At 55.4% G+C, this 26,406-nt stretch overlaps 1 protein-coding gene across 4 annotated transcripts in view; it reads left to right on the plus strand.

Annotated features, from left to right (window-relative positions):
• Positions 1-7,952, plus strand: part of LOC133354947 (uncharacterized) — a 64,073-nt gene extending 56,121 nt beyond the window's left edge. For all 4 annotated transcript variants that reach the window (XM_061572165.1, XM_061572164.1, XM_061572163.1 and 1 more), the window contains 3 exons: positions 572-4,060; positions 5,883-6,415; positions 7,792-7,952. In XM_061572165.1, the coding sequence (XP_061428149.1) occupies positions 572-4,060; positions 5,883-6,284 (3,891 nt within the window). In that variant the 3' untranslated portion in view covers positions 6,285-6,415; positions 7,792-7,952. The remainder of the gene's footprint in view (positions 1-571; positions 4,061-5,882; positions 6,416-7,791) is intronic.
• The last annotated feature ends 18,454 nt before the right edge of the window (positions 7,953-26,406 follow it).

The raw sequence follows: 26,406 nt of genomic DNA on the forward strand, positions 1-26,406 counted from the left end.
CAGTGCGTGTAGTGAGTGTGTGTTGTGTGCGTGTAGTGTGTGTGTAGTGTGTGTGTAGTGTGTGTGTGTAGGGAGTGCGTGTTGTGTGTGTGTGTGAGGGATGTGGGGAGCGTAGACACGTGGGAGCTTAGAGGGATACCAGAACGCTTTTGGATTTGGCTGCACTGCCCTCTGCTGCCCACCACAACCCTCTCTCCTTTAGGGACGATGCTTCGGTTGGCGTTGTGTGTATTGATGTCGTTTTTGCGTCGAACGAGAAGCCGTGTCTTCTAACAAGGGGGGTGGTGGGGGGGTGATCTTTGCCTAGAAACATCTGGCGGTCCGCCAGCGTTGGATCAAGTGAGCCCGATTCTGCTGATGAGACGCTGAATGTCGTAACGGTTCCAGAGTTTGCTCCGTCATTTCAACCGCTGCGTCCAGGATAATCGAACGGATCGGTGAACCTTCAAGATTGCACGTCAAACGTGCTTGCCATCGCACCGCGGAAGGCACCCTACCCCCTCCCCACACACGAGTCTCACGCTGTGCCCACTCCATCTCCCGCCTCCTCCTCCTCCTCCCCGCGGTGCAGGTGTGGTGCGAGCGGAACGTGCGACGCTGCATCAGCCGCTACCACCGCTTCGTGTGCGACGACTGCGGCAAGGCCTTCCCGGTCATGGCGGCGCTCTCCCTCCACCGTGACATCCGCCACCCGGCGTCGGCACGCGCGCCCGGCAAGCGCTCGGCAAGGCGGCTCCCCCCCGCCCCAGCGCCTGCGGCCCCTCCCACGGTCGCCGCGGACGTCGACGACGGCCCCGACGGCGCCGTCCCCGCCGAGCAGCTCTCGTTCCTGGCGTCGCTGAACCTGCGGCCTTCCCCGGCGAACGACGGTGCGGCGGCACCGGCGAAGCCCGAGAAGCCGTTGGCTCGCCTCTCCCCTCCGCCGGCGCCGGCGCGGTCGCAGTCCCCGTCGGCCAGCGAGGCCCCGTCGGGCGCCGCCGTCTTCCTGGGCCTCCTGTCGTTGTGCCCTGTCGCGTCGCCCGAGCAGAGGCCCAAGCGGCCCAACCCTGGCCGCTCGCGCCAGGGCACGGTGATGCAACAGCTGCAGCTGGTGCAACAGCATCAGCAGCAGCAGCAGGCGGCGGCGGTGCGGCACGCGCAAGTGGAGGGGGACGGCGCCGTCTCGCTGGTGCGGGGCGGCGTCGTGCTGCGCGGCGCCGAGTTCACCGTCCGCGCCGCCGCCGCCCGGCGCCCGAGGCCGGGGCAGCCGTCGGGGAACTCCGACGACGGCGACCCTTCCCCGCAGAAGGGCTTCATCATCCGCCCTGACAGCAGCATGGTGGTGGTGCCCATCGTGTGCGAGTCGGCCTCCGAGCTGGGCTGCGCCGGCGGGCGGCAGCAGCAGCAGCAGCAGCAGCGCCAGCAGCAGCAACAGCAACATGGGCGCGACGGTGGCGGCGACGGAAGCGGCGAAACCAACCCCGTGTCCAGGCTGACGGAGATGTGCGACCGCGCCCTGGTGGACGTGGGGACGGCCGAGCCGTCGCCGTCAGGGACCGTCCCGTTTCTGACGCCGCCTCCGCCGCCGCTCTCCAAGGTCGCCCCCCCGCCGAGGGGCGAGGAGGGCGAGCTCCCGCCGTCGCTGGCGCCGCGCCAGGCGGCCCGCCTGCGCCCGATGCCGCAGCTGAAGCCAAAGCCGCCCCCTCCGCCCCCGCCGCCGCTGGCCGCTCGCTGCACCTCCCCGACGGACGCGTCAACCGACGCGTCGTCGGCGGCGCAGCGGCGGCGGCAGTACGCGGTGGCGGCGCCGCCTCCGCCGCCCCTGCGGCTCATCCGGCCCGTGGCCGCGGCCATGACGGGTGCCGGCGAGCCGGTCGTGCTGCCGCCGCTGCCGCCTCTTCCGTCGTCGGGTGGCCTGCTGCTGCACGGGGAGGACGCGCGCTCGCCCTGCAGGGCGGACGGCCGCCGGGCGCAGGAGATACTGCGCAGGGTGCTGGAGCAGGGCGTCGCGGCGGCGTTGGACGGCGGCGGCGGCGGCGGCGCCGGCGCCGAACCGTCGGAGCCCTCCGCCCGCTCGTTCCGCCCGACGGAGCGCAAGCCGTCGCCGAACCTGCGGCGCGTGCTCGAGGCGACCGACTCGTTCTGCTGGGCCGAGAACGCCGAACGCTTCCTGGGGCGCGAGGTGAAGCAGGAGGAGAGAGGCGGTAACGGCGGTGGCGGCGCCGACGCCGGTGCCGGGGAGGCCCAGCAGTCGCCGCTGCTACGGCGGCGCCGGGAGGACGAGGAGGAGGCGGTGGCGGCGATGATGGCGATGACGGGGCAGCGCGTGGAGACGGCGGCGCCGTCCTCCGGCATCGTCGGCGTCGGGTCGCAGTGCGCCGTGTGCCGGCACGCGGCTCCAGACCGCGCGGCGCTGCTGCGCCACCTGCGCGACCGCCACGGGCGCGAGCGGCCCTTCGCTTGCCGCGTCTGCCTCTACCCGTTCACGCTCAAGGCCAACTGCGAGCGCCACCTCAAGCGCCGGCACGGCCTCACGGCGCGGCCCGACATCGACGTCCGGATCGAGCTGCTGGCCTCACCAGGCATCGTCGGGGCGGCCGTGGCCAGGGCTCACGCGGTGAAACGCGAGCGGCCCGCCGTGTCGCGCGGCGGCGGCGGCGACGACGACGAGGACGACGCGCCCCCGCTGTCTCTCGTCGCCGGTGCTCTGCCCAACGGCTTCTTGAGCGCCGGCGTTTACCGCCGAGTCGGCGGCGGCTCAAAGATTGCCGTCGAGCCGGACCCGCGAATCCTGCCGGCGAACGGGCGGCCGCCGGAATCCGGCCGGCCGACGGAGAACGGCACGGTCGGCGTCGGCGCCACCGGCAGGTCGCCGGCCGACGACTTTGGGGAGCTCGCCGTGGCGGTGGCGAAGGTGCGAGGGAGACGGCCTCGGGGCGCCGGGCTCGGGGGGCGGCACAAGCCGTACCGGTGCCGGCAGTGCCGCAACATCTTCTCGACGCGCAGCAACGTGTACCGGCACGTGCAGAGCCATCACGCCGAGGCCGTGGCGGCGTCCGGGGGGGACGCGTCGCACTGGGTCACCTACGTCGACCCGCCGCTGCCGCCGGCACCGCCGGCTCCTGCCGACTCCACGGGTAAAACTGCGGCACCGGTGGTTATGCCAAAGATGGAACGCGTGCACGTCAACGGAACCAGGGGAGGAGGAGAAGAAGAGGGGGAGGTGGCAGACGGTCGCGGCGGTGGCGGCGGCGGTTACGTCGTGGAGAACGGGGGGTGTCGATTCGTGGACGGCGCCAAGCCCAGCGCGGCCACCATCTCCGCCGCCCAGCGCTCGCTCAAGAACGGGCTGCTGTTACCGGCCGGCTACTCCCGGCTGTCGATGTTCTCCGCGGGTTCGGCGTTCCGGCCCGCGCGCTCCTCCGGCATCCCCGCCGTGACGGTGAAGACGGAGTACTGCCCGCCGTGGGAAGGCTGGCGGCGGCGGCGTCTGCACCAAAGTCGATCGCGACGACGACGACGACGACAACATGGAGCCCATCGACCTGTCGCTGCCGAAGCGGCGGGACTGCTCCACGACGACCGGAGCGAACGGAACGACGACCGGATCGGCCGTGGCGACGGCGGGCAAGGAGGAGCTGGCGCGGAAGAACGCCTCGCACTGCCTCGCCCAGCTGGCCACCAAGCACAGCCTCATGGCTGCGCCGGAGCGGCCGGGCCCCGGGGAGGCGTTTGCCGCCGGCTCGCGCTGCGCTTGGGCGGCGGCGGCGGCCGAGGGAGGCCTGGGCAACGCCGCGTGCCACCCGCTGATGCAGCTGGCGTCGCTTGCCGCCGGCTCGCTGGGCTACGGCGGCGATTGCGGCGGCGTCGGCGTCGTCGGCGGCGGCGAGGAATCCGGAGGGAAGGAGCTGCAGGCGCTGGCGGAACTGTCGCGGCTTTTCATCGGCTGCCGCGGCGGCGCGACGAGGGGGATGTTGCCCCCGGTGGCGGTGGCGAAGGCGGCGGCGGCGGCGTCGGTGGCGTCGAGTGGACCCCTGCGGGACGCAGAGGCGTCCTCCGTCGTGGAGGTGCCCGTGCAAGTGTAAGTTAAATTTTATTTGTTTTAATTTTATTTGTTTTATCGCCGGCTGTGGTATTTCGCGGGGTTTTGGTTTTGCACGAATTAAATCGCAGTTGCTGAGCACAGCCCCTGGCAGGTTTAAATCTACAAAAAATAGATCAAATGAGCCGGCAAATGAGATCGCTAGGTGGTAGAAAGATACGAAGGGGAGGATGATCTAAAGCCAGCGACTGAACACACGGTAGGTAGTCCAGCGGATGAGAGAACCAGCGCAAATCTTGAGTTGGGCAAGGATGTAGGAATTAGGAAAAGGTACCGGGAATTTGGGGCTACGGGAGGAAATTCCAACGTCCAGCAGCGCAAGGAGAGAATAGTGGAGAAATACGTTTTATTTAACCCGTAGGCTTTCGCGACCAATATCATCCATAAGAGGGTTTTTTTTTTAGTCTGGTTCGAGCGCGTTAATATAAATGTCTCGTTCAAACCCGCCGCCACCACCCGACACGGCCAATTAGTAAGGTTTGTCATGTAAAAAAATGCATGCCAATTCGTGAATAAGCACACACCGGTTGTGTGTTGGAGAGTAAACTCGAATTGTAGATGTTGTGGGTTTACTCTGCGACACACAACCCGTGTGCTCAGTGCTAGTAACGAATTTGCACATTTTATTTACGTGACAAACCTTACTCATTGGCTGTGTCGGATGTTGGCTGTGTTTAACGACACACTTATATTTATGCGATCTAACCCAAAAAAACTCTTACCATGGAAAATAAGTAGTTGCGAGGCGTCCACTGTTCCACGCTCTTTGTGAACGCGAGTTCTAAATGTTGACATTTGAATTCAATAACCACCGTGCGGAGTGTGGTGGGGGGCGACCCTGAACAGTACGTCACATTTCAAAGGTTCTGTTTGTGTTTTTCGGACCGAGAATTGTGAGCGAGTGCCGAGGCGAGGTTAAATCCGTCCAGTCCCAACGAAATGGGGGGATGGGGGGGGGGGTTGTCATTCGTGCACACGGGGCGGCAACTCAAGCCGTTGCTGTTATTATGTGCAGCATATTTGGTTAATCCACTGCTGGATGAAGGCTTACACACGCACACAGAAAAAAAAGATCCCCCCGTGTAGCCTGGACAGACTGTAGGGGCAAGTGCTGTTAGCGAGCACCTATGAAGGCCGGAACGGCACACGAGGTGGTGGGTGGCCAGCACCACGCACGGTCGCCTTTGTCTCCCCAGTGGTGATGTTTACACACCGCACCAGGTACTCTTTTGAGGCTGAGTCGACCTAGGGGATGCCCAGGACCGGTTCAGATAATCGTCACTGGTGTTGGCCGTGAGCGGGAATCGAACCCGTGTCGTCGGGTTCGTAGTGCAGCGCGCTAACCGCTACGCCACCGCTCCCCACACACACATACACACACACACAGACAATATGCACGCACACACACATACACACACACACAGCGTTATGGGCGGTGACATTGCCTGACGGTGGGAGCGGTTACCGATTGATGCGGAAGTTCGCAATTCTGGCTGTCACCTGACGAGACAGGTTGTTAATTGCCGTGCGAAACGACACGGTACTCGAATTGTAAATGTGGTGGTGATTGGTTTACTCTCCAACACACCGCGTAAATATAAATGTGTCGTTAAACCCGCCACCACCCGACACAGCCCAATGAGTAAGGTTTTTCACGTTAATCCGGTGGACGGCAATCAAACTCAAGTCGCCAAGGTTTGTCCATCGCTGTAATTGTACATCGCTATAATTCTAATTTGTGCATCGCTATAATTGCGCGTATCTCCATTTGCCTCCGTGACCTTCCCGCGCCGTCGTTCAGCTCGGAGCGCCGCTCTGCAAGTCCGGACGCGTTTCCCTCCGCGAGGAACGGCGGCGGCGGCTGCGGCGTCGGCGACTCGTCGGACAGACGGCAATCGGCGGAGCTCGCCGTCGACCGCGGCAGCGATGTCTGGCGGCTGCCGTCTTCGCCTCCGATCGCAGCTCCGATTGCTGCCGCCGCCGCCGCAGCCGCTGCTTCGGATTTCTCGCCACCGAGCGCCAAGCGCCAGCGGAAAAACAGTCGCAGAAAGTCCTCCACCGTCCTCGAGACTCCCCCGGGCGGGCGCCCGTCCGAAGACGGCGGCGATTGCGGCGTCGGCAGCGTCGGCGTCGGCGCTGCCGATTTCCTAGTCGGCAGCGAGAGGGAGGATTCGTTGGCGGGCGAGGACGGCGACGACGATGACGGCGACGAGGAGGAGGAGGATTCGGAGTCGGCGGGGGGAGCGGGAGCGGAAGGGAAGCTGCGCTGCCCCGAGTGTCCCCGCACGTTCACCAAGACCAGCGCCCTGCGGCGGCACACGTTCACGCACACAGGTGGGGGGGTGGGGGGGGGTGGGGGGGTGGGGGGGGTGGGGGGGTGGGGGGGGTGGGGGGGGGTGGGGGGGGGGGGTGGGGGGGTGGGCCGCGGCTCGTCATTGAACATCGTTCCACATCATCGCCACCGTCCGCCTCCATCGTCTGCTGTCGTAACAATCGTAATTGTTAAATTATCCGTACCGCTGTTGTCATCACCGTAACAACCGCTGTCATAATCACCATTGTTATCATCTTGTACCGCTTGCATCATTATCATCATCGGCAATTATAATCAACATCGTCACCATCGCTACCATCATCAATCATCCTGGTCAATATCGTTATCATGCCGTACTGCTTGCATCCACATCGTCATAACCATTACTGTCAATATGAGCATCATTATGATTATAACCACCATCGTGGCCATTATCACACTCAAAACCATTACCATCACCACCCCTATCATCCGTGCATTTGCAGTGCTCGCCACACCACCCCACACAAATGACTTAATAGGCGCTCGCTAACAGTGCCGGGCCCTCCCCATGCGCCGCAGTGGCGAAATGTTAACGACCTCGCCTGGTGTACAGGAGGTCGTGGGTTCGATCCTGACCGTGACACCTGCTGTATATTTGGAGTTGGCGTGCTCTCCCCTTGGTAGCGTGGATTTTTCTCCGAGTCCTCCGGTTTTTCCCTCCACATTTAAAATCAACATCGTGCGCTTAGACTATTTGGCTGCGATAATTTTCCACGCGATAAGCCACTTTGTTGAGCTATCATTTGTGGCCGGATCGTCGTGTGACAGCGCCGTGCCAAACGTGCGCCCCTGGCGTTGCACCGTGGCGCTCCGTGCACGGTCCACTGTGCCAACGTCACCGCACGTTGCCGTTAAACCGGGGGGGGGACAGCGCTTGCGAACTCTGAACCCCCGAGCAAGCGCAGCAGCGTCTGAACGTGGACTTTGTCTCTGCGTTCGGGTGCGAGGGCGGCCACTGAGGCCCGATTATCGTGGACATGTTGTTGTTGTTGCATTTTTCTTCCCAAATCCACAGCGGATGTCACAGGACTACTACTTTAAGTGATCAGCCCTTCTGAATATAGTACCGTTCGTTTACATGACAACCACACCGATGTTTTAAATTCTCAGAGCTGGAATTTAAATGGCTTGGGTGGGGGGGGGGGTGCGGTGGTGGGGGGCGGGGGTGGTGGGAGGTGTTTTGCACAGTTATTGGTGACCAGGCAGACACCATGAACCCGCTACACTTTAGAACCCAGTTAAATCACGTGTCGTTCGGAGCCTGCATCCAAGCCGGTCTCAGCACCCGGGCCGCTCAAACCGCTCGACCCTCGTTCTCACACCGCGTGTCGTCTCTCCCCTGACCCCGTCGCAGGTCAAAAGCCCTTCGTGTGCGGCGACTGCGGCGCCAAGTTCACCACCAAATCCAACTGCAACCGGCACCAGCGGCAGAAGCACGGCGCGCCGCTTCTGGGCAGGGGGGGCGGCGCGGCCGCGCGGCTCGCGGCGGCCGCAGCTGCGGCGGCCGCCTCCGCCTCCGCCAAAATCCCCGGCGACGTCGACAGGACGTCGGTGTCGCTACCGGGAGGCACCGAGATCGACGCGAAAGCGGCGGCGGCGGCGGCGATGGCGGTCGCGGTCGACGAGACACCGCGGGCGGGACGCGGCGGCAGGGGCCGCCCCCCGAACTCGCTGGCGCGGCGACGGGGGAGCGCCGGCAAGCCTCGCCGGAGCGGCGGCGGGGAGCCTCCCCCCGCGAAGCGGCTGCACTTGTCCCAGTCGGCGCTCCGTGCGGCTCGAGGAAACCGTGGCGGCGGTGACGGAGGAGGGGGTGAAGGAGTTTCTGAAGCCACGGACGCGGTTGTAGAACCCCAACGGGAAGATGAGAAAGCAGCCGAAGCAGCGGTGGATGGCGACGATGCAATCGGCGACGATGCCGCGATTGGCGTTCGGTCATCGGTTGCCAACATCGAAGAAGAAGGCGGCGGCGGCGGCGGTGACGCCGACCCGAAAGTCCTGGAAGTGGAAACCTCGGAGCGAGACGGCAAGGCTGCGACGGCCAGAGATGAAGACACGGTTATCGGCGGAGGCGATGGTGCGGCCGCCGGCGTTGTCACCGCGGCCGACGACAGCCGATCGGGTGAAGCGATCGGCGGGGGTGACGGCTCGGGAAGCGTTTCGGCGAGGGCGAGAGATGGGGAGTCACGCGGCGGCGACGACAAAGCCGCTGCGGACGACGACTCGGGTGCAGACGACGCTTCTGTGGCAGACGCCGCTCCTCGTGACGGCGCTGCGGCTGTCGGAGAAGGTGCATCGGTTATAGACGCAGCTGCAGGTGCCGTTTCAGCCGGTGTGAAAGCAGCAGGTGCAGAGGATGCTGTTGAGGCTGCTGCCGCCGATGTTCCATACGCGGGAGACTGTGCGGGTAATGGAGGCGCAGCGGGCCAGGAAGTTGACGAAATCGAATCGGGCGTCGACTCGGCCGGCGAGGAATCGGACACTGGCAACGCGGCTCGCTCCGCACGGCGTGAAGGTCCGACGAGCCAGGCGGAGCCGCGGAGGAGGTCCACCGCCAGCGGCACGAGCGACGGTGGCGCCAGGACCGCGACAGCGACGGCGAAAGCCTCCGCCGCGTCAACGACGGCCGCGTCGGCCACGGCGCCGCAGGGTCCCGGCTCGGCGACAGCAACGGACGACGGTGGCGGCGTCGACGGCAACGGATGCGTCGACGCCTCCGTTGACGACGACGATGACGATGACGACGATGAAGTGGCGGAGGACAACGGTGAAGATGAGGATGGGGGGGACGACGACGATGATGATGAGGAGGAGGAGGAAGATGAGGAGGAGGAGGAGGAAGATGCTGGCGATGACGACGATGACGGAGACAAGAAGGAAGACGTCGCGGAAAAACTCGCGCCGCTAAAGCGACCGGGCCGACGGGGCCGCCCGGCGCGACGTCACGGCTTCGGCGGCCGCGACCATCGTCAGCAGCAGCAGCAGCAGCGAGGGGGCGGCGGCGGCAGGCGTGGGCGCAGGTACTCCAAGCGCTCGGCCGGGCGTCCCTTCAGCTGCGGCCGCTGCCTGTCCACCTTCGCTACCAAATTCAACCTCCAGCGCCACTGCAGACGGAGGCACGGCGATGGCGGCGGCGGTGGAGGCGGCGGCGATGGCGGCGGCGGAGATGGAGGACGACGTGTGCGGGACCACGGCGGCAAAGCCGGCGCCGGGGGATTAACGGCAAAGAGGGGGAGAGGTCGAGATGAGAGAGGAGCGGGAGGAGGTGGTGGAAAAGTCGTCGTCGGCGATGGCGGCGGCGACATGGGTGAAGATCGTTGCGACGGGGCGGGGAAGGCCGCCGCCGCCGCCGCGGCCTCCAAGTCGCCGCCATCGCCTCGCCCCGACGCCGACGCCGACGGCAGCAGCTGAATTTCATCGTTGGCCAGGAAAGAGCGACGATCTCGCATCCCAGTTTCGTACGGGGGCAGGGGCCACACTGTGATCGGACGATAGCGACGTCGTGAGTCGTTTAGTGTTGTTTTATCGTCGTGAATAATTATTATTTTATCGTCAGTCGGACGCGCGCGGTGTTACGCTGGTTGCGGTGGTGCGTGTGCTACTGGCCGAATTCGGGAACGGCAAGATATTTCTCTCTCCTTCTGCGTAGCGCCCGTGCGGCCTGTACATGCACGCGCGCGGGGGGAGTTTGTGTACATGAGGTTAACTCGGCACGAATCCAGCAGCAGGAACTGGCGATGCGTCGTCACAACGCCTGGTCGCTATTTCGAGCCTAACGGGGGGAGGGGCGGGGGGGGGGAACCTCGACGTTTTGATCCAAAATTATTCGTTTTGAGGAAAAAACTGCAATTGAGATGACGACGACGACGATACGAGACACGAATTTTAAGACATCTTACTGTGGGCAGGGGGGGGGGGGGGTGCGCAAGCCCAAAAACAAATGGCTCTTGAGGCTCCGCATAGAATGCGAGCGTTGTTCTGGGAGGGGCGCGGTGCAGGGATTCGGGAGCAGGTTTGAACCATCTCCCGTTGCCTTCGATCCACGCGGGCGGCTCGGCGATTGAAATGAGCGCCAGGAATTACAAAAATGTTCGTGCTTCGCCCTTGCCATTGGCAAACGAGGATGAAAACGCTTCCCCAAATTGTCGACTTACAAACCGGTGCCTTTGGCCTGCGGTCGAGCAAACTGCGGCCACGCTGGAAGGGCCGACGCGTTTCTCGTTGCGGGCTGGAGATCGCCGTTGTGGCTCGCGATGAGATGTTAAACCGCCCGTCGTTCGCGATGGGAATGCACGTTGAGCAAGGGGCTTGCGGGTGAATGTTAGGCCGGCAATGGCATCTCTCAGGAATCTTCTGCCGCCAATTCGTGGAGGGGGGTGGGGCGAGGGACTGGTTCGTTTGCGATCGCGGAAACAGAATCGCGTGACCTGCTTTCAACAAATCTGGCGCGAGGGGAGGGCAGGAGTGTAAACTCTTACGAGAGGTGTTTGGAGTAGTGAGACAAGGCATATGTGTGTGTGTGTGATAGTGGGGAGGGGGTAGTGTCGTGCTTAACGCTCTGCGCTACGAACCCGCTGTTCACGACCAACATCAGTGGTGATTGCTGTGAACCGATCCTCGGACGCCCCTTGCGTCGACTCGTCTTTACAGCTAGTACCTGATTGCCGTGCAGTTTGTGTCAACATCAGCGACTGGGGAGAGACAAAGACGGCCGGGCATGATGCTGGCCAAACCACCCACAACCCCCGTGTGCGTCGTGCCGGCCTTCGTAGGTGCTCGCTAACAAAACTTGCCGCTCCCCTCCCCCCGACAGCCCGGTGTAGGTTTATCCGGGGGGGTGGGCTTTCTTTTTATCTAAATTTTTGTTTGTATATATTGTGGTGTTGAACTGAAGCTTGTGTAGGTGAATGGGAGGGGGGGTGTGTGTGGGGTGTAACAGGAAATCCGAGCGGTTGACTTTCAATGACTTTTGTTTTAAGGGGGGGCTGCCCTTGCGCGTGCGTGCAAGTGTGATATCAGTCGACTTCACTGAGCAAAGAAAAAGAAAAAGGCCTGCAGAGACTGGAACCCCCCCGCAACCACCAAGACGTTCACATTTTGTGTTTCCTACCCTTGGTAGAAGTGGGGGTGGGAAGGTTGGGAGAAGAGGAACGACAAACAACAACAAAAACCGTACCGCAAACAAACTTTCAACTAACAAAAAATAATGGCAACGCTTTTATAGTTGCAAGGCAAAGACGGTGACGGAAAAGAAGAAAAGACTGAAATGATTCTTTCGTGTTTTATCGCGTGGGTGAAACGTCTTCGGCGGCCGAACTGCGGAAGCATCTCGCTGTGACTCCCGGCCTACAGCTGTGCTTGAGCGGTGCATTGTGGGGCGCTCAACACGTGCCGCCCCGGTGTGGCTTTGTGAGCTGACGTTCGCTGAGAACGCACGTGTTAGTCGTGGGTTGTAGCAACTTTTGATGAGCAAAAAAAAAATGTTTCAACTACGTCGAGGAAATGAGAAGCACGTCGTAAGCCTGGGAGGAATTCTACTTAGAGGAGATATTTTCATGTGTTTGTGACGTTCGAATCCGTGGTCGCAGCTGGTAGCATCTCTGCACGCGCACACACATCACAACGGGGGCCCCCGCCCCCATTCTTTCAGTCCCGTCGTTTTCGCGGAAGACTTTCGAGGGAAATAATCCGACCTCGTCAGGGCCGGGGGGCGGTGGGCGGTGGACTCGTGTTTCAACGCCTACCAGAAACGGGTCGCCGTAGCGCGCTTTCAACACCGCGCCGGGTCGCGTCGCACAACGTCTGCGCGACCGCTTCATCCGGACGAACGCTCTACGTTCGTGCCGAACCGGACCCATTTCCAACAAACGCCGGCTCGCGGCTCGCGGCTCGGCACGCTGTCGTCCAACGGTTCTCGGCTCAGGACTGTTTTCCGATTTTCGGTGCGCGTACCGAGGCCGTTCACCGATTGGCTCGCACCTCAGGTTGACGACTGATTGTTTCACAACTCGCAACAAGCAAAGGGGTGGGGTGGGAGGGGAGACCCTTTGCTGAACCTATCGCGCAGCTGTCCGTTAGCACTGCGGCGTGCTTTCGTGTCGTACCCGCGCTGTTGTTGGGCACGATGTCCGACGTTTCGCTGCACGGCCCTGGGGAGCTTCAGGATTTCCCCCCCGAAATGTTCCCGAAGGACGCTCCCGTTGGGACGTCGTGGCGAACAACGCGCGGGTACAACCCGAAAACACGTCGCAGATCGAAAACGCAATTCTCTGTTCGCTTGCGCACATCGGCTAACTCACAGCCACAACTTGCTTCTATATTTATGTTGTACGGGTGTAATGACGCGATGGCGCTTCGGGTGTGGCAGGCTTGGGCCAGAAAGGCGCCACTTGAACTCACTCGGCCCTTTGCCGAATCGGTGCGCGGATCACCGGGGCTCTTCCCTGATTGGCTCATGGTCGAGACGGATCACCACCTCCTCATTGGCTCGCCATCACGAGGGCATCATCCAATTGACTCGTTTGGACGAATCTCATTTCACCCGTAGCACACACCCGGTGAACAAACACATGAGCATCCCGCCGTTCATTCTCAAGCCCAGGAATATGAACTTTGGCTCTAAAAGCAGGTCTATGGACAGATGCATCTTAGCCAGTCGCCATTCACCGAAAGCATTTGAAAATATTGCTGGCCGCGTCCTCATTTTTTGCCTGTTTTGTTTCTTTGAAACATGTGGCACGTCGTAACGCGCACGCGCACACTTGTTGGAGTGCGTGCGTGCGTGCGCGGGCCCCGCTCGCAGGCAATGCTGCTACAGAGGCAACGCCGAAACATCGGACGTTGCGAAATCCTTCCCTGTTGCCTCCATTTGACTGCGGATCTTTGCTCCGGCGAACGAGCGCGCCGGCGTGCACGCCGCACGTTGGAGGTAAAACTTGCCATCGTTAGGTGGGGGGGGGGGGGGGGCCCACGTGCACTCCCCCAGCAGCTTCTCGAGTCCTACCAATAATTACCCTCCTCGTGTCGATCGGAAATACGGAGCCATTAAGTACTGGGGCAATTCAGGGGTCGCGCTCGGCCCGGCCCCGCTTATCCGTTGTCCGAACAGAGCCCCGCTGTTCGCACGAACGACCAAATTTTGGGCAATTTACAGCTCGAGATGAACCAATTGAATTCCTCGCACGCACTGCCTTTATGGGTCTCTCTGTGCGAGCCTGCGGGCACAACGCGCGAGTGCGTGTACGTCTGCTTTGCGAGCGCGTGTTGGGGTTGTGGGGCAGTGGCGTAGCTGTTGTCTGGTGTGCAGGCGGTGGCTCTGATGGGTCGGGGGGGGGAGGTCGCGTCGTTCCTCTGTACCAGGTCCCGTCCATGCCAGCGACGCGATGCCACTGCACACAACGGGACGCCCAGCCAGAGCGAGCAGCAATCTTAAACCGAAGTGCCAACTTCTTTACACGGTCGTTAGTTTTTTTTTGTCTACTGCGTGTTTTGTGTGCTGCTGCAGCGGGGGGTGGGGGGATGTTTGTTTTTGTTAAAAGAGAAAACAAAAACAGTAATATAATTTGTATTAAATAATTCTATATTATAATTGTCGTATGTAAAGTCAAAAATATATATATCTCTCTCCGTTTCGCCGCGTTGGTTTGGACAGACCAGCGGCGGCGTGGTGTGTGAATTGTAATAATTTTTCTTAACGAGCGTTAATGATAATAATACTACTACTAACATATGCACACTGTTAAACCGGGTGTTGGCTGTGTGAGAGGGGTGATGACGATTTTGCGTTGAGGCTGCAGGAGATGCTGCTTAATGCAGCCAAAGCTAAACCACGGGAAGGTCTAAGTCTGCTATGCAAAGCTGTCGTATTTGTTTTTTAAACATCTTATATATTTTCCAAAAGCTGTGTATTTTTGCAAGGGCAGTCTTCAACGCGCGGTTTTTCCCACAGCAGCGCGCAACGCTCTCACGCGCGTTGCACGCGTCGAGCGCGCAAGGCAATTAACAGTTGGGTTTAGAGGGCAAAGCGGTGGGGTTCTCGTGTTAAACCATCCCCCCAATGGTTCGTTCAGCCCAACGTTAGTCAATCCACTGCTGGATGAGGCCTTGTGCGCGTGTGTGTGGAGTGGAAGAGCAGCGGTTAGGGCGGGTTCCGATTCCCACTCACGGCCAACACCGGCAGTGACGATTATCTGCATCGGTCCTGGGCCTCCCCTAGGTCGGCTCGGCCTCAAATCAGTACCCGGTGCCATGGTGTGTAAACACCGGCACTGGGGAGACGAGGCCGGCCGGGCGTGGTGTCGGCCACCCACCCCCTTGTGTGCCGTGCCGGCCTTCATAGGTGCTCGCCAACAGCACTTGCCCCAACAGTCTGTTAAGGCTATGGGGAGGGGGGGGAATCTTTGTCTTTGGTGTCGGTTATTTGACCAAAGTTCAACCGTGCTGGTCGACGCGGGTTGATGGCGGGGAGGAGCGACGATGCGGGAAGCGTAGAAGTGCAGTACAACAATGCACTTGCCCTCTGCTGCCCCCACCACATTGCTCCTGCAGCGTCCTCGCGTAGCGACTTGTTAGTGCGTCGTGTTTTTGCCCCCTTCCGGCCACGATCAAGGCCCAACTTGGCTTCGCGTCCGAGAGTGAAAGCGGTCCGCGGGGTTCGGCGAAGTCCCCCGTTGGTTGTGGGTGGCTCGGGGCGAACGTTCGACTTGTCGCGCAGCGCGCAGGGAGGTTATGCGGCGACCTCGCCGTGGTGGCGTTTGGGCTGCCAGGGAAGTGAGTGAGAGAAGAACCATCAACCTGTGTGTTGTGCAATGTCTCAGGCTCATACAATTCACCGTCGAGTTATTTAGCGTTAAAAAACTAAAAAATAAAAATGCGACGGGCAACTCGCGACCACAGAGACACACTGGGACGTATTTATTTTCTAAAGGCAGGAATATATTGGTTTCTATGCAAGTCATTTGGGTCTCTGTGCGAGCCATTGGCTCTCCGTGAGTCTGTGGGTCTCTGTGCGAGTCGTTGGGTCCCTCTGCGAGTCTATGGGTCTCTATGTTGTCAGTCATTACAATACAATGTGGATTTACTGTATATAGCGTCTAATTAGGGGGAAGGGGGGGCATCTAAAGACACAATGTGCAGAAACATTGGGCATATTTATTTCGTAGAGAGACGGAGGCAGTTGGCCATCGACAAAAGATGAAGCCGAATGTTCTTGAAGCCAGGATTTAGAACGGGCAGGGAACCTTTGTGGATGACCAGGTATGAGTAATACCCCCCCCCCCCACCCCTCTAACTACCCCCTCCCGTTGTTTGCCATGATGGCCTTAATAGGTGCTCGCTAACAGCACTTGCACTCGATAGACTAATAAGCAATAGGGCTGGGCAATGTTTGTAAACGGGATGGCGCCTCCTTGCGCGTCCTTCGCAAAGCAATGGGTGGGAACAAATATTATCGAGTGAATGAGCGAACGAATGAATGAACAATGTAGGCTATCCAGGTTGGTATTTTACGGATATTATAATTGGACGTCCTGTCGTTCCCAATCGGCCACGATCGGTCCACCGCCGCCGTACGAAGGCTACGATTCTTCTTATTCGTGTAAATGGGGCGACGCCGCTTTAAAACTGTGCCGACGAAATGTCGACGCTATGCGTCTTACCAACCGCTCCGCTACCCCAAAAGAAAAAATATCTTGGGCGATCTTCAAGAGCAGCAAATGATCAGGGCTACCCGCCCATGTTGTGCGCCGTGCCAGCCTGAATAGTTTACCGCCAACAGCACCATACCCCAACAGCCTGTTGAGACCCCTATGCTGGGTTCTTGGAGAAGACGCTTCGTATTTTAACTCGGGCCACTTCTTACCCAAAGCCCCCCCCCCCAAACCCTGCTGCCAGCCATGTATACAAAAGCGCCTTGCGATTTTATGACAGGCGATTTGTATATAAGCTGTAATTATTGAATTTGTCATTGTGGTTCTCTTATAATTACATTTTATAGAGCGCCATTCACACAATTGCATCTCAAAGCGCGGTGTAATATTTTACACTTTTTTTAAACAAGGAAAGGGCCAAAAACCCCGCATAGAAAGACCTCAAGAACAGTATTCCAAAGGTCATAGATTACCAAAAGTAGGTGTCCTAGGCTGGGAGAGACCCCAGTTCAAACTGCGAATTGTAATTCTTGAATGATGGGCGATGCCTTTACGAACACCGCGTGTATGAATTGTTCTGGGGCGTGCGCATGTGTAATAGTGATTAGTAGTTAAAGCTCCAGTTATTCGGGCCTGTGTGTAGGAAATTGTGATGCTAACTTCCGTGCGTCAACCACCAGATCGAGTGCACTACGCACGCGCACCGTACTTCCAACGTTCTCAGCGGCGATTCTTTCACGTTGGGTCCCCGCTACATTGGGATGTTTGGGCATTTTCCATTGGTAACCTTTTCGAGGTCACGAAATGTACAGGTTCTTCCCATGTTGCCTTGCAGCCTAAACAAAATCTTCCACAATCATCATCATCATCCATGATAGATCCACTGCTGGATTTATCATGGCGTATTAACATCTGCTACAATGTCCACAGTAACACCTTGATTTGTACATGTTTGTTTGTATTATAGCCTGTACACTTTGTTTTCGTGTTTGCTAACTTTATGAGCTGATTTGTTATTTTACGAGTCCGGCTAAAGGGGGGGGGGGGTGCATGAATTGTTTTAAGGATTTGCTGGATCACAGACACGCCCCCCAAATACAGGCAGTGACTTTCACAAAGTTTTAAGAAAACCAAAAACATTTAGCTTTAAGTTACTTTATTTAATAAATGTTGCGCGCGTGCGTGCGTGTGTTAAATGTGCACGTTAAGGCCACGTGAAGTGTCGAACGTCTGCTGGCAGGAGGTCACGGAACAGACCCAGGTGCCATAACGTGCACATAGCCTGGCACGAGCGCCGTGGTGACGTCGCCGCCACTTGGTGGCGAATGTCGGTTGTTGTTGTTGTTGTGGTGATGGTGTTAAATGTCTGTAGCCAGAAATCACACTGATATGTCTGGGCGATACTACTTGCGTGCGTTCGCGCGGTTGAGCTCCACGTATCCGGATGCGTGGCCGTGTTGATGCCCAGGCGTTTCGCCTCCTCTCGTCAAGTTAAGTTTGCTGACGAAACTCCCAGCGCACGGGAACCCGGCTGGACAATGCGCTGCGGATATGTTCTTGGGTGCTGCAACGCAAACTTTCAACCCGGTCGCAGCGGCGTTGTGGTGAAAGTTTCATCCAAGCTCACGTGTGTTTGTTGTCTGAGAGCGGTAGTGTGTGTTTTTCCGATACATTATATGTACAGCAATACATCCAAATCATAGATTGATGAAACACTTTATAAAATAATATACAATGCAGCAATGTGCTAAACTTTGCTCGTACACTTGGACTGGTATATGGTAAATGTGTGTATGTGTGTGTTCGTATACATGTGTAGATATATATAAGGTGATGGCGTTATGGGAGAGCGGTGCAGTGGTTGGCGCTTCGTGCTACAAACCCAAGCGACCCCGGTTCGATTCGCTGCCATACTACTCGCATCGGTGACAAGTGATGTCCGAACTGGTCACGGGCCTTGTGCAGTGTGTTAACGTCGGCACTGGGGAGATAGGCCAGGCTTGGTGCTGGCTGCGTTGGCTTATCGGCATTTGTCACCGCAGAGTCTGTAGGTTAAACCGGGATAAATTTACATGACAAATGACTGATCTGATTAAACAAACGCGATTTTCCATTGAAGAATTACGTCCGGCAAGGGAATCTGGACATATCTTGATTACATGACGTATATAATGTATTAATGATAACACGTCTTACCCCACGTGACCCACATCTCAAGGAGCCTTGTGGCAGTGTTGCCAAGGGGACCCCTAGTGGCAGCTGCCACCATGCGGCACAAATCTGGCATTACAACTCTCGCAACGAACGCTTCTCATTTCAATTAAAACCAATATCGTAATGCAGTCCAGTGCTATGTGTATTGTACACGGCATATGTGATCCTTATGGCGGTTACCCCGGGGTTCCAAGTAATACGAAATGGCCGAGGCAATTAAATATGTTATTTCTGGGACACTATTTTTCCCAACGGTGTACTTCACTCCGCGACTGGGGTACCAATCAGTCCGAAATCAGTGCCACACTCCGCGATGTCGAAACGCAGCGAGGACGATTGCGCTGAAACCCTGAACGCTCGTACGCACCAAAGTGCATTGTGTACAGCTCGTCGAGATGAGTCGATTGCCACATCGCCGACCATCAACAGACTAATAGTGACTGCATCACAGACATGATGCGGGGTACTTTGGAAACCACCATAAGCTTCATCTATACAACAAGTGTAATTTGCCGAAGTGATGATGACAGGCAATGTGAATTTTGAGGCCACCTGAAATGGTATGGGTTGATTGAGATGACTGGCAGATCCACCATATATACAGTATATTCAAAAGACTAAGATCCCCCATGTAGCCTCAACACATTTTTTCGGAGCAAGTGGTGTTAACGAGCACCATCTATGAAGGCCGACACGGCACACGAGGGGGTGGGTGGCCAGCATCACGCCCCGGCCGCCTTTGTCTCCCTAGTGGCGATGTTTACCACACACCACACCAGGTACTCATTTGAGGCTGAGTCGACCTAGGGGAGACCCAGGACCAGTTCAGAATAATCCTCACCGATGTTCGCCACGTGTGGAAATGTAGTTGCCGGGTTCGTAACGCAGCGCGCTAACCACTACACCGTCATACGTGCGCGCGCACACACAGATAAACCATATACAAGTTTATAAAACACACGACTACGATGCCTCCTAATGTTTCTCTGTGAATTTAAATTACATTACAGTATATGTATATGGTTATAGAGCGAAGGTTTAATGCTATATGTGGCGGGGGGGGGGGATTATTACGATGGTTATTTATTGGTTTGTTGCTGTTATCATTTATTGTCGTAATTATTTGTGTTGTTTAACACAGAGGGATGTCCTTTTTCACTGGATCTGTCTCGACGCGCGCATACGCATTGACTGCTCTTTGCTCTTAAGTTTATCAGCAGGGAATTAATAGCTGGCATTTTCTACAGATTATACCAATGGAATTGTATTCGAGGTGCGCGCGCGCGTGCGTGTGTGTGTTGCGTTTGTTGCGGCTTTTTAAGGGAATGTTTTAGGCGGTACACGGACACACACGGACACGCGCAAACTTTTGTCTCGACAATCTTTCGTTAGCTTTGTACAGAAGAAATAAAAGACACCCACGGCGGAGGGGGGGACGCACGCAGCTCCACGGTGTGCGACGACTCAGCATTACAACTTTGGGATTCTTGAAATCGCTTTTGTTTTTTTTATATTGTATTGTGGGTTTTTTTTGTAACCAAAGAGTTGTGGTCCGAATCCAAGGCTGCTCGTTCGCAGACTTTGCGCTAAGTATTTTTAAAGGGTGTGGTGATTTGTCGTTTCATACTCCCCCCCCCGTCACCTCCTGAACCCGCGACGTTGACCTGATCAATTCGTTCCGTCACAAAGGAAACTCTTCCAACGCCCTATCCACAATTTTGGACTCGGTTGACGGTGGGATTTTAAGAAACGCCGAGCGTTGTTTTTCGGGTTTTTGTTTTGTTCGCGCTAGGTTTCAAAGTTTCTTCTTACCGTGTTTTGTTGTTGGCCCGATGGAAAACTGGAATTTTGTGATGGGGCCACGGAGTTTATTTTGGGTGTCCAGGATATTTTGTGGGTGGAAATTGAATTGAGGTGAATGATGTTTCGTTCTTTCTCCCAGGTGTTTCCCCCGTTCGTTCTCGTTTTAAACAAAAATAAGAATAATAAAATTTTGGACTTTCCGTTTTTATCATACCTAACTACTATGCATGAAAATATTTTGTACATATAAGTGATTAAAACCAAAATATTTTAGAATTAAAAGGTTTTTTGTGCAAATTGTATTTTCACGCTCAAATAAAAAAAGGTTTGATTGAGTTTGTCTCGCTCAAGACAGTTTTATTTGATTTAATGTTTTTTTTGCCCGTGATGTCCAATTAAAAAATAAATTCCAGAGATTTTATGGAGCGCACACTGGACTTGCAATCCAAGTTTCTTAAATCCCCTCTTTCCTCTGTCAAACGAGGAGCAAACTCTGCTGTAAATGGAATCACCCCACAATCAATCTGTGGCGTGTGAGAGGTAAAGTGGGCGATTCCCGCTCGCGGATAACACCAGTGACTATTATTTGAACCGGTCCTGGGCCTCCCTTAGGTCGACTCAGCCTCAAGTGAGTACCTGGTGTGGTGCGTAAACATTGCCACTAGGGACACAAAGACGGCTGGGCGTGGTGCTGGCCACCCACCCCCTCGTGTTTCGTTTTGGCCTTAATAGGTGCTCGCTAACAGCACTTGCCCCAACAGTCTAAGGCTATACTGGGGGTCTTTGTTCGCCCACCTATGCCAAGACGTCAGACGAGTGTGGAAGGACACTGTAGGCCAAAACTCCACCTTGTCACCAGTAGTAGAAGCTCATTTCTCGTAACAGCAATGGAACAATCTGAAAAATTAACCCGTAAAAACAAAGTTTTTCACTATAAATCCTTTATATGCGTGACTGCTAGAGTCCTCTCGTCCTCTGGCTTGAGATGGCTGCCACCTATGGGTCAGATGATTGTCTGCCAGCATTAAGCAATTGGTAATTAAATATGTAAAAAAAAATTCCCTAAACAGTGTAAAATTTTTGAAAATTTTTTTCACGAAAATTAATTGTCACGCACAACGAGTCTGTGTGGAAAATGTCAGCTCGATTGGATCACGGGAAGTGGGTTAAAAAACGACCGAAAGATTTGCACGGTCGTAAGCAAGCAAGCATGCACGCAAGCAAGCAAGCGAACTTAATATAAAGGATTTAAAAAAGAGCAGAGGCACCCAAAGATTCACACTTGAAATTAACCTCAGGCGCGCTTGGGATCAAGGGCCAAATGCAAATCACAGACGGCGTATTGACGTAAGGAAAGCAGGCTTGGTAAGGTAAGCTAAACACTAAACAATATGCTTGTTATTTTACTAGGTAAAGCTCACTGAGCTATTAGATTTGTTTTCAGAATCAGATATTCATTTATTTATTGTGTACGTATGTATAACTTATTTCGTACCGTACTTAGCCAACACTGTTGATCGGTGATACTGGATGAATCCGATTAGCTCTAAAGCTCTTATTCAGAGACCTCCATTAGAAAGGTGGCTGATGGATGAGACTTGTGAAGGAATGGCAGCCCAAGGAGGGCACGTGGCCAAAAGGATGACCCACGGGACATTTCAAGTTTCATTTATTAGGTATAGCCCTGTGAGCCATTCGGCTCTTGAATCGGGTGCAACCGCAACAAACAAAAACATGAACAAATAAACATCTTAAAGTGAATATGTGACTAAGTGCAAACAGAAAATCCAAGAAAAGACAGCAAAATATTGCAGAAAAAGCACCGTACACCAACGCTGTGTGCAAAAATCCCAGTGGGATGCAAGTCAAACAACAACAACAACCACAAGACAACTTGGATTAAGGCCAACAGTCTAACTCCGTACTACAACAAACAAACATGGCCAAACCAATAAACTTTTAGAATTCGAAAATCACCAAAATAAAGCCATGAAAGCAATGAAACAGTGATCATAGGAGCTGTGACGGAATTGTCACAATAAATGACATAAACAACATGTACTACCAAAACCCTGCAGACAATGCAATACTTGTGCAGTGGCATTGGTGGATACCACTGCCAGTATACGTTAAGCCGGCCTGTGTGAGGCTAGACCAGAGGTCGCAACCGGGTACCCGATACCCGTACCCTACCCGATACCCGGCTACCCGTACCCGACCGGGTACGGGTACGGGTAGCCGTTTGCGACCCTGGTGCGGCCGGGTACGGGTACGGGTAGGCCGTGAGTTACTGGTGAGTAGCCGTTTGTCACTCATTTCGGGTAGGGTACGGGTAGGGTACGGGTAGGGAACGGGTAGGGAACGGGTACCCGTACCCGGCCGGGTACCCGGCCGGGTACGGGTACCCATTTGCGACCCTGGTGCGGCCGGGTACGGGTAAGGAATCAAAACCCGTTTGCGACCTCTGGGCTAGACACGCGCCGGTCACGCCGTCAACAGCGGTGCAGGAGGAGCGCAGTCCCGGGCCGAGCAAGGGCCGGCAGAGGTCGTCTTGCCGAGGATGGAGAGCGCTGCGCTCTGCGTGCAGTGCCAGCCTCTGAAGGGTAGGGGGCCCTGGGGCTGAGACGAGACCCCTTGAAAAAGCTCGAGAAGGGAGGCGTAGAAAGGGGCGGACGGAGCTCCCTGGTAGGTCTCGGCAAGGTCAGGTCATTTACCCTTTTTAAATCCTTTATATTAAGTTCGCTTGCTTGCTTGCGCGCTTACGACCGTGCAAATCTTTCGGTCGTTTTTTAACCCACTTCCCGTGATCCAATCGAGCTGACATTTTGCACACAGACTCGTTGTGCGTGACAATTAATTTTCGTGAAAAAGTTTTTCCAAAATGTTACACTTTTTAGGATTTTTTAAAAATATTTAATTACCAATTGCTTAATGGTGGCAGGCAATCATCTGACCCATAGGTGGCAGCCATCTCAAGCCAGAGGACGAGAGGACTCTAGCCGCCACGCATATAAAGGATTTATAGTGAAAAACTTTGTTTTTACGGGTTAATTTTTTACCGGCTAAAAGAGTAAAGGTGTCGACATGCCAAGGGGTAAGGTAAAGGGTTGGGTAAAGGTAGCGCGAAGTATTACCCGGTAAATACCTTGTTTACCGCTCGCTAAAAGCTCCGTGGCGCAGTCCGTGGCCTCTATTTAAAATTGGAATCATCGAGAGTATCCTATATGAATAAATCGCTCTACCTAGCATTTACCTGCTATAAACCTTTTTCATGTGTAGTAGTGCCCCAGTAATTACCCTGTAATCGGGTAATTTGTATAGGGTAAGGGTAAAAGGTAGGCTCGTTGCTTTTGACATTTTACCTTACCTTGCTAAAGGGTAAACAGTAAGGGTAGAGTGATTGTATTGTGGTAAGGTAGAAGTAGAGTAAAGGTAGGCTCGTTTTTACCCTACCTTGCCGAGGCCTACTCCCTGGGCCGGGAATATAAACCGGACCCCCAAACAGGTTAGGGGGGGGGCTGCCGACGAGAAGAAGCCGGGAATCCGTGATGCCAGGAGGAGACCTGCCGATAGACGTGACCCGGACCTAAGCCGGGGTCCGGTCGTGGCTAGCTACCCCGTGCAGCTAGGGAGGATTATCCCAGAGGAGTTACCTCCCTAGGGTAGCTGACAATGGGGCAGTTATACCCTTTCGTGTGTATTAGGGAAAGTTGTGATAAACGCGTGGCTTCCACGCCGTCTCCGACTGTCTTTGAGCTGGACACTACCTTTGCATTGTCTCTGTGTTCTCTGGTATAATTACCAGTGAGACGAGGCCGTACAGAAGGCGGTCTCTGGTGTAGGCCAATCAGTTTCAAAGACGATTATCGCAGCATGTGTGTTTGCATGTTCACCACAAGCACCGTGTGTGGTTAATGCAGCAACTTGATTCCTTGCAAAAGGTTTCTATTTGGGGTTTGAACATCTTAACACCTCCTGGTTTATTGACATAAAGGGTAAAACCTATTCATAGTTTTCATAATCAGAACACTTATAGCTGGAGCAGCTACATCTATTTTTAAACATCCTAACACCTGTTTTGTTGCCAGAAAGGATACAAAAAATTCATCATTTTCATACTGGCAAAAAGGTCGTATAGATTACCCCCCATTCGCCATTAAGTGACGGTGACGTCACCACGGCGCCTGTGCCATGCTAGGTGCACTTTGAGGCCACGTGAAGTGTCGAAAGCTCGCTGACAGGTCACGGGACAGACCCTGCAGGTGCCATGGGTTGGCTGACTGAGGTGATTCGCAGATGCACCAGCTGTACCCCTACTGTGCCAACTTGCCGCACTTTAGCCACCCGGCGCTCCGCTCGTTGTTGTGAGCGTCGCTCCTCTGCCCTCCGTTGTTGCTGGAGGGCGACTGCCTCCAACTGCCCAGTGGCAGTGTCCTTCACGAGCATCCTCCATAGGGGCCGATCTTGGCACCGCTAGTACTGGTCATCGGCAAGTCCACTCAGCTCCACGTCCTCCTGTACCACATCACTCCATCTCTTCTCCAGCCCGTGCCGTGCCTGTTTAGCCCCCCTCTATGCGGCCAAACAGAAGCTGCTTAGGCATGCGGTGGCTGGGCATGCGGGCTACATGGCCCAGCCAATGCAGCCTTGCCTGCCGGAGGAATTCACTGATGGGAATGTGCCGAGATCTTTCAAGGATTTGTGAGCTCCTCACACAATCCAGCCTGCAGGTTAAACCCAGGATGAATCGTAGGCATGCCAGCCTGAATGTTTCTAACCGACACAGATGTTCCATGAGAGGGGTCCACGTTTCACAAGCATAGAGACAGGAGGGCATGACTGTGGCGGAGCGACAGGTCAGGTAGCTTCCACACAGCGTTACGTAGCCGATGTAAACATAATTCCGCCCGACTGATTCGGAGTGAGACCTCTGCTGTTCAACCAGATCTGGCCATGAGCACACTGCCCAGGTATGGGAAACTCTCCACTCTCTCCACAATTTCTCCATCACCAATGGGGAGCTGAGGGGGTGGAGTGTTTGATGGCACAACATACCCAGGCAGGTGCTTCGTTATGGTGGGGCTTAAGGTTACACTCCAGTTACTCTTTGGTTCTTTCGGTAAAGTCACGTAGAAAGAAAATGAATTAAATAATAGCATACGACGTTTCGATTGCAACACAAGCAATCATCATCAGGTACAAATGAAAGAGAAAACAAACCTAGTAAACTTAGATATATAATGAAATACAACACAGAGAGTCGGCTAACATAACAGTCAACACCCTACCTGGTTAAATTTCGATTTAAAGCTTTCGTGACTGCAGGGAATTCATCTTCTTGGTTCTTTCGGTAAAGTCACGTAGAAGGGAAGTAATAAAATAATAAAAATAAAACATAACAAAATTATTTTATTTTATTATAAAACATAATAAAATTAGTTTATTTTATTATGTTTTATTTTTTATTATTTTATTACTTCCCTTCTACGTGACTTTACCGAAAGAACCAAGAAGACCCTACCTGGTTGATTACGTTCTTCCCAATATTGCTAAATTTAGCAGCAGCACCTGCAAATCCTCCTCTGAGTGAGCAGCAATCACCAGATGGGAATGTGTCCAGACCCCTCTACCCCCCTACCCCCCCACACCCCCCCTACCTTTCCTACCCCTCCCACCCCCCATACCCCTCCCTCCCACCCCCTTTACCCCTCCCACCACATTCTTGGTTCTTTCGGTAAAGTCACGTAGATAGAAAATAAAAGTGTTACAATTAAAAATTAATTGAAAATAATAAAATAATAGAAACCACCCCCTTTGACCCCTCCCACCCCCTCTAAAAATTCATTGAAAATAATAAAATAATAAAACCACCCCCTTTGACCCCTCCCACCTCCTCTAACACTCCCACCTTCTTAAAAATTAATTGAAAATAATAAAATAATAAAAACCACTCCTTTGACCCCTCCCACCTCCTCTAACACTCCCACCTTCTTAAAAAATTAATTGAAAATAATAAAATAATAAAAACCACTCCTTTGACCCCTCCCACCTCCTCTAACACTCCCACCTTCTTAAAAAATTAATTGAAAATAATAAAATAATAAAAACCATCCCTTCCACCCCTCCCACCCCCTCAAGCTTGAGTGGGGGGGGGGAGTGGGGGGATCCGGATCCGCACCCCCCTTCACCCCTCCCACCCCCTCTACCCCTCCCCCTTCCTCAAGCTTGAGTCGGGGGAGGGGGGAGTGGGGGGATCCGGATCCGCACCCCCCTTCACCCCCCTCCCCCTCAAGCTTGAGTCGAGGGAG

This window comes from Lethenteron reissneri, chromosome 49 (genome assembly GCF_015708825.2).
Source record: "Lethenteron reissneri isolate LAM-NWPU_2019-01 chromosome 49, ASM1570882v1, whole genome shotgun sequence".
Classification (NCBI taxonomy): domain Eukaryota; kingdom Metazoa; phylum Chordata; class Hyperoartia; order Petromyzontiformes; family Petromyzontidae; genus Lethenteron; species Lethenteron reissneri.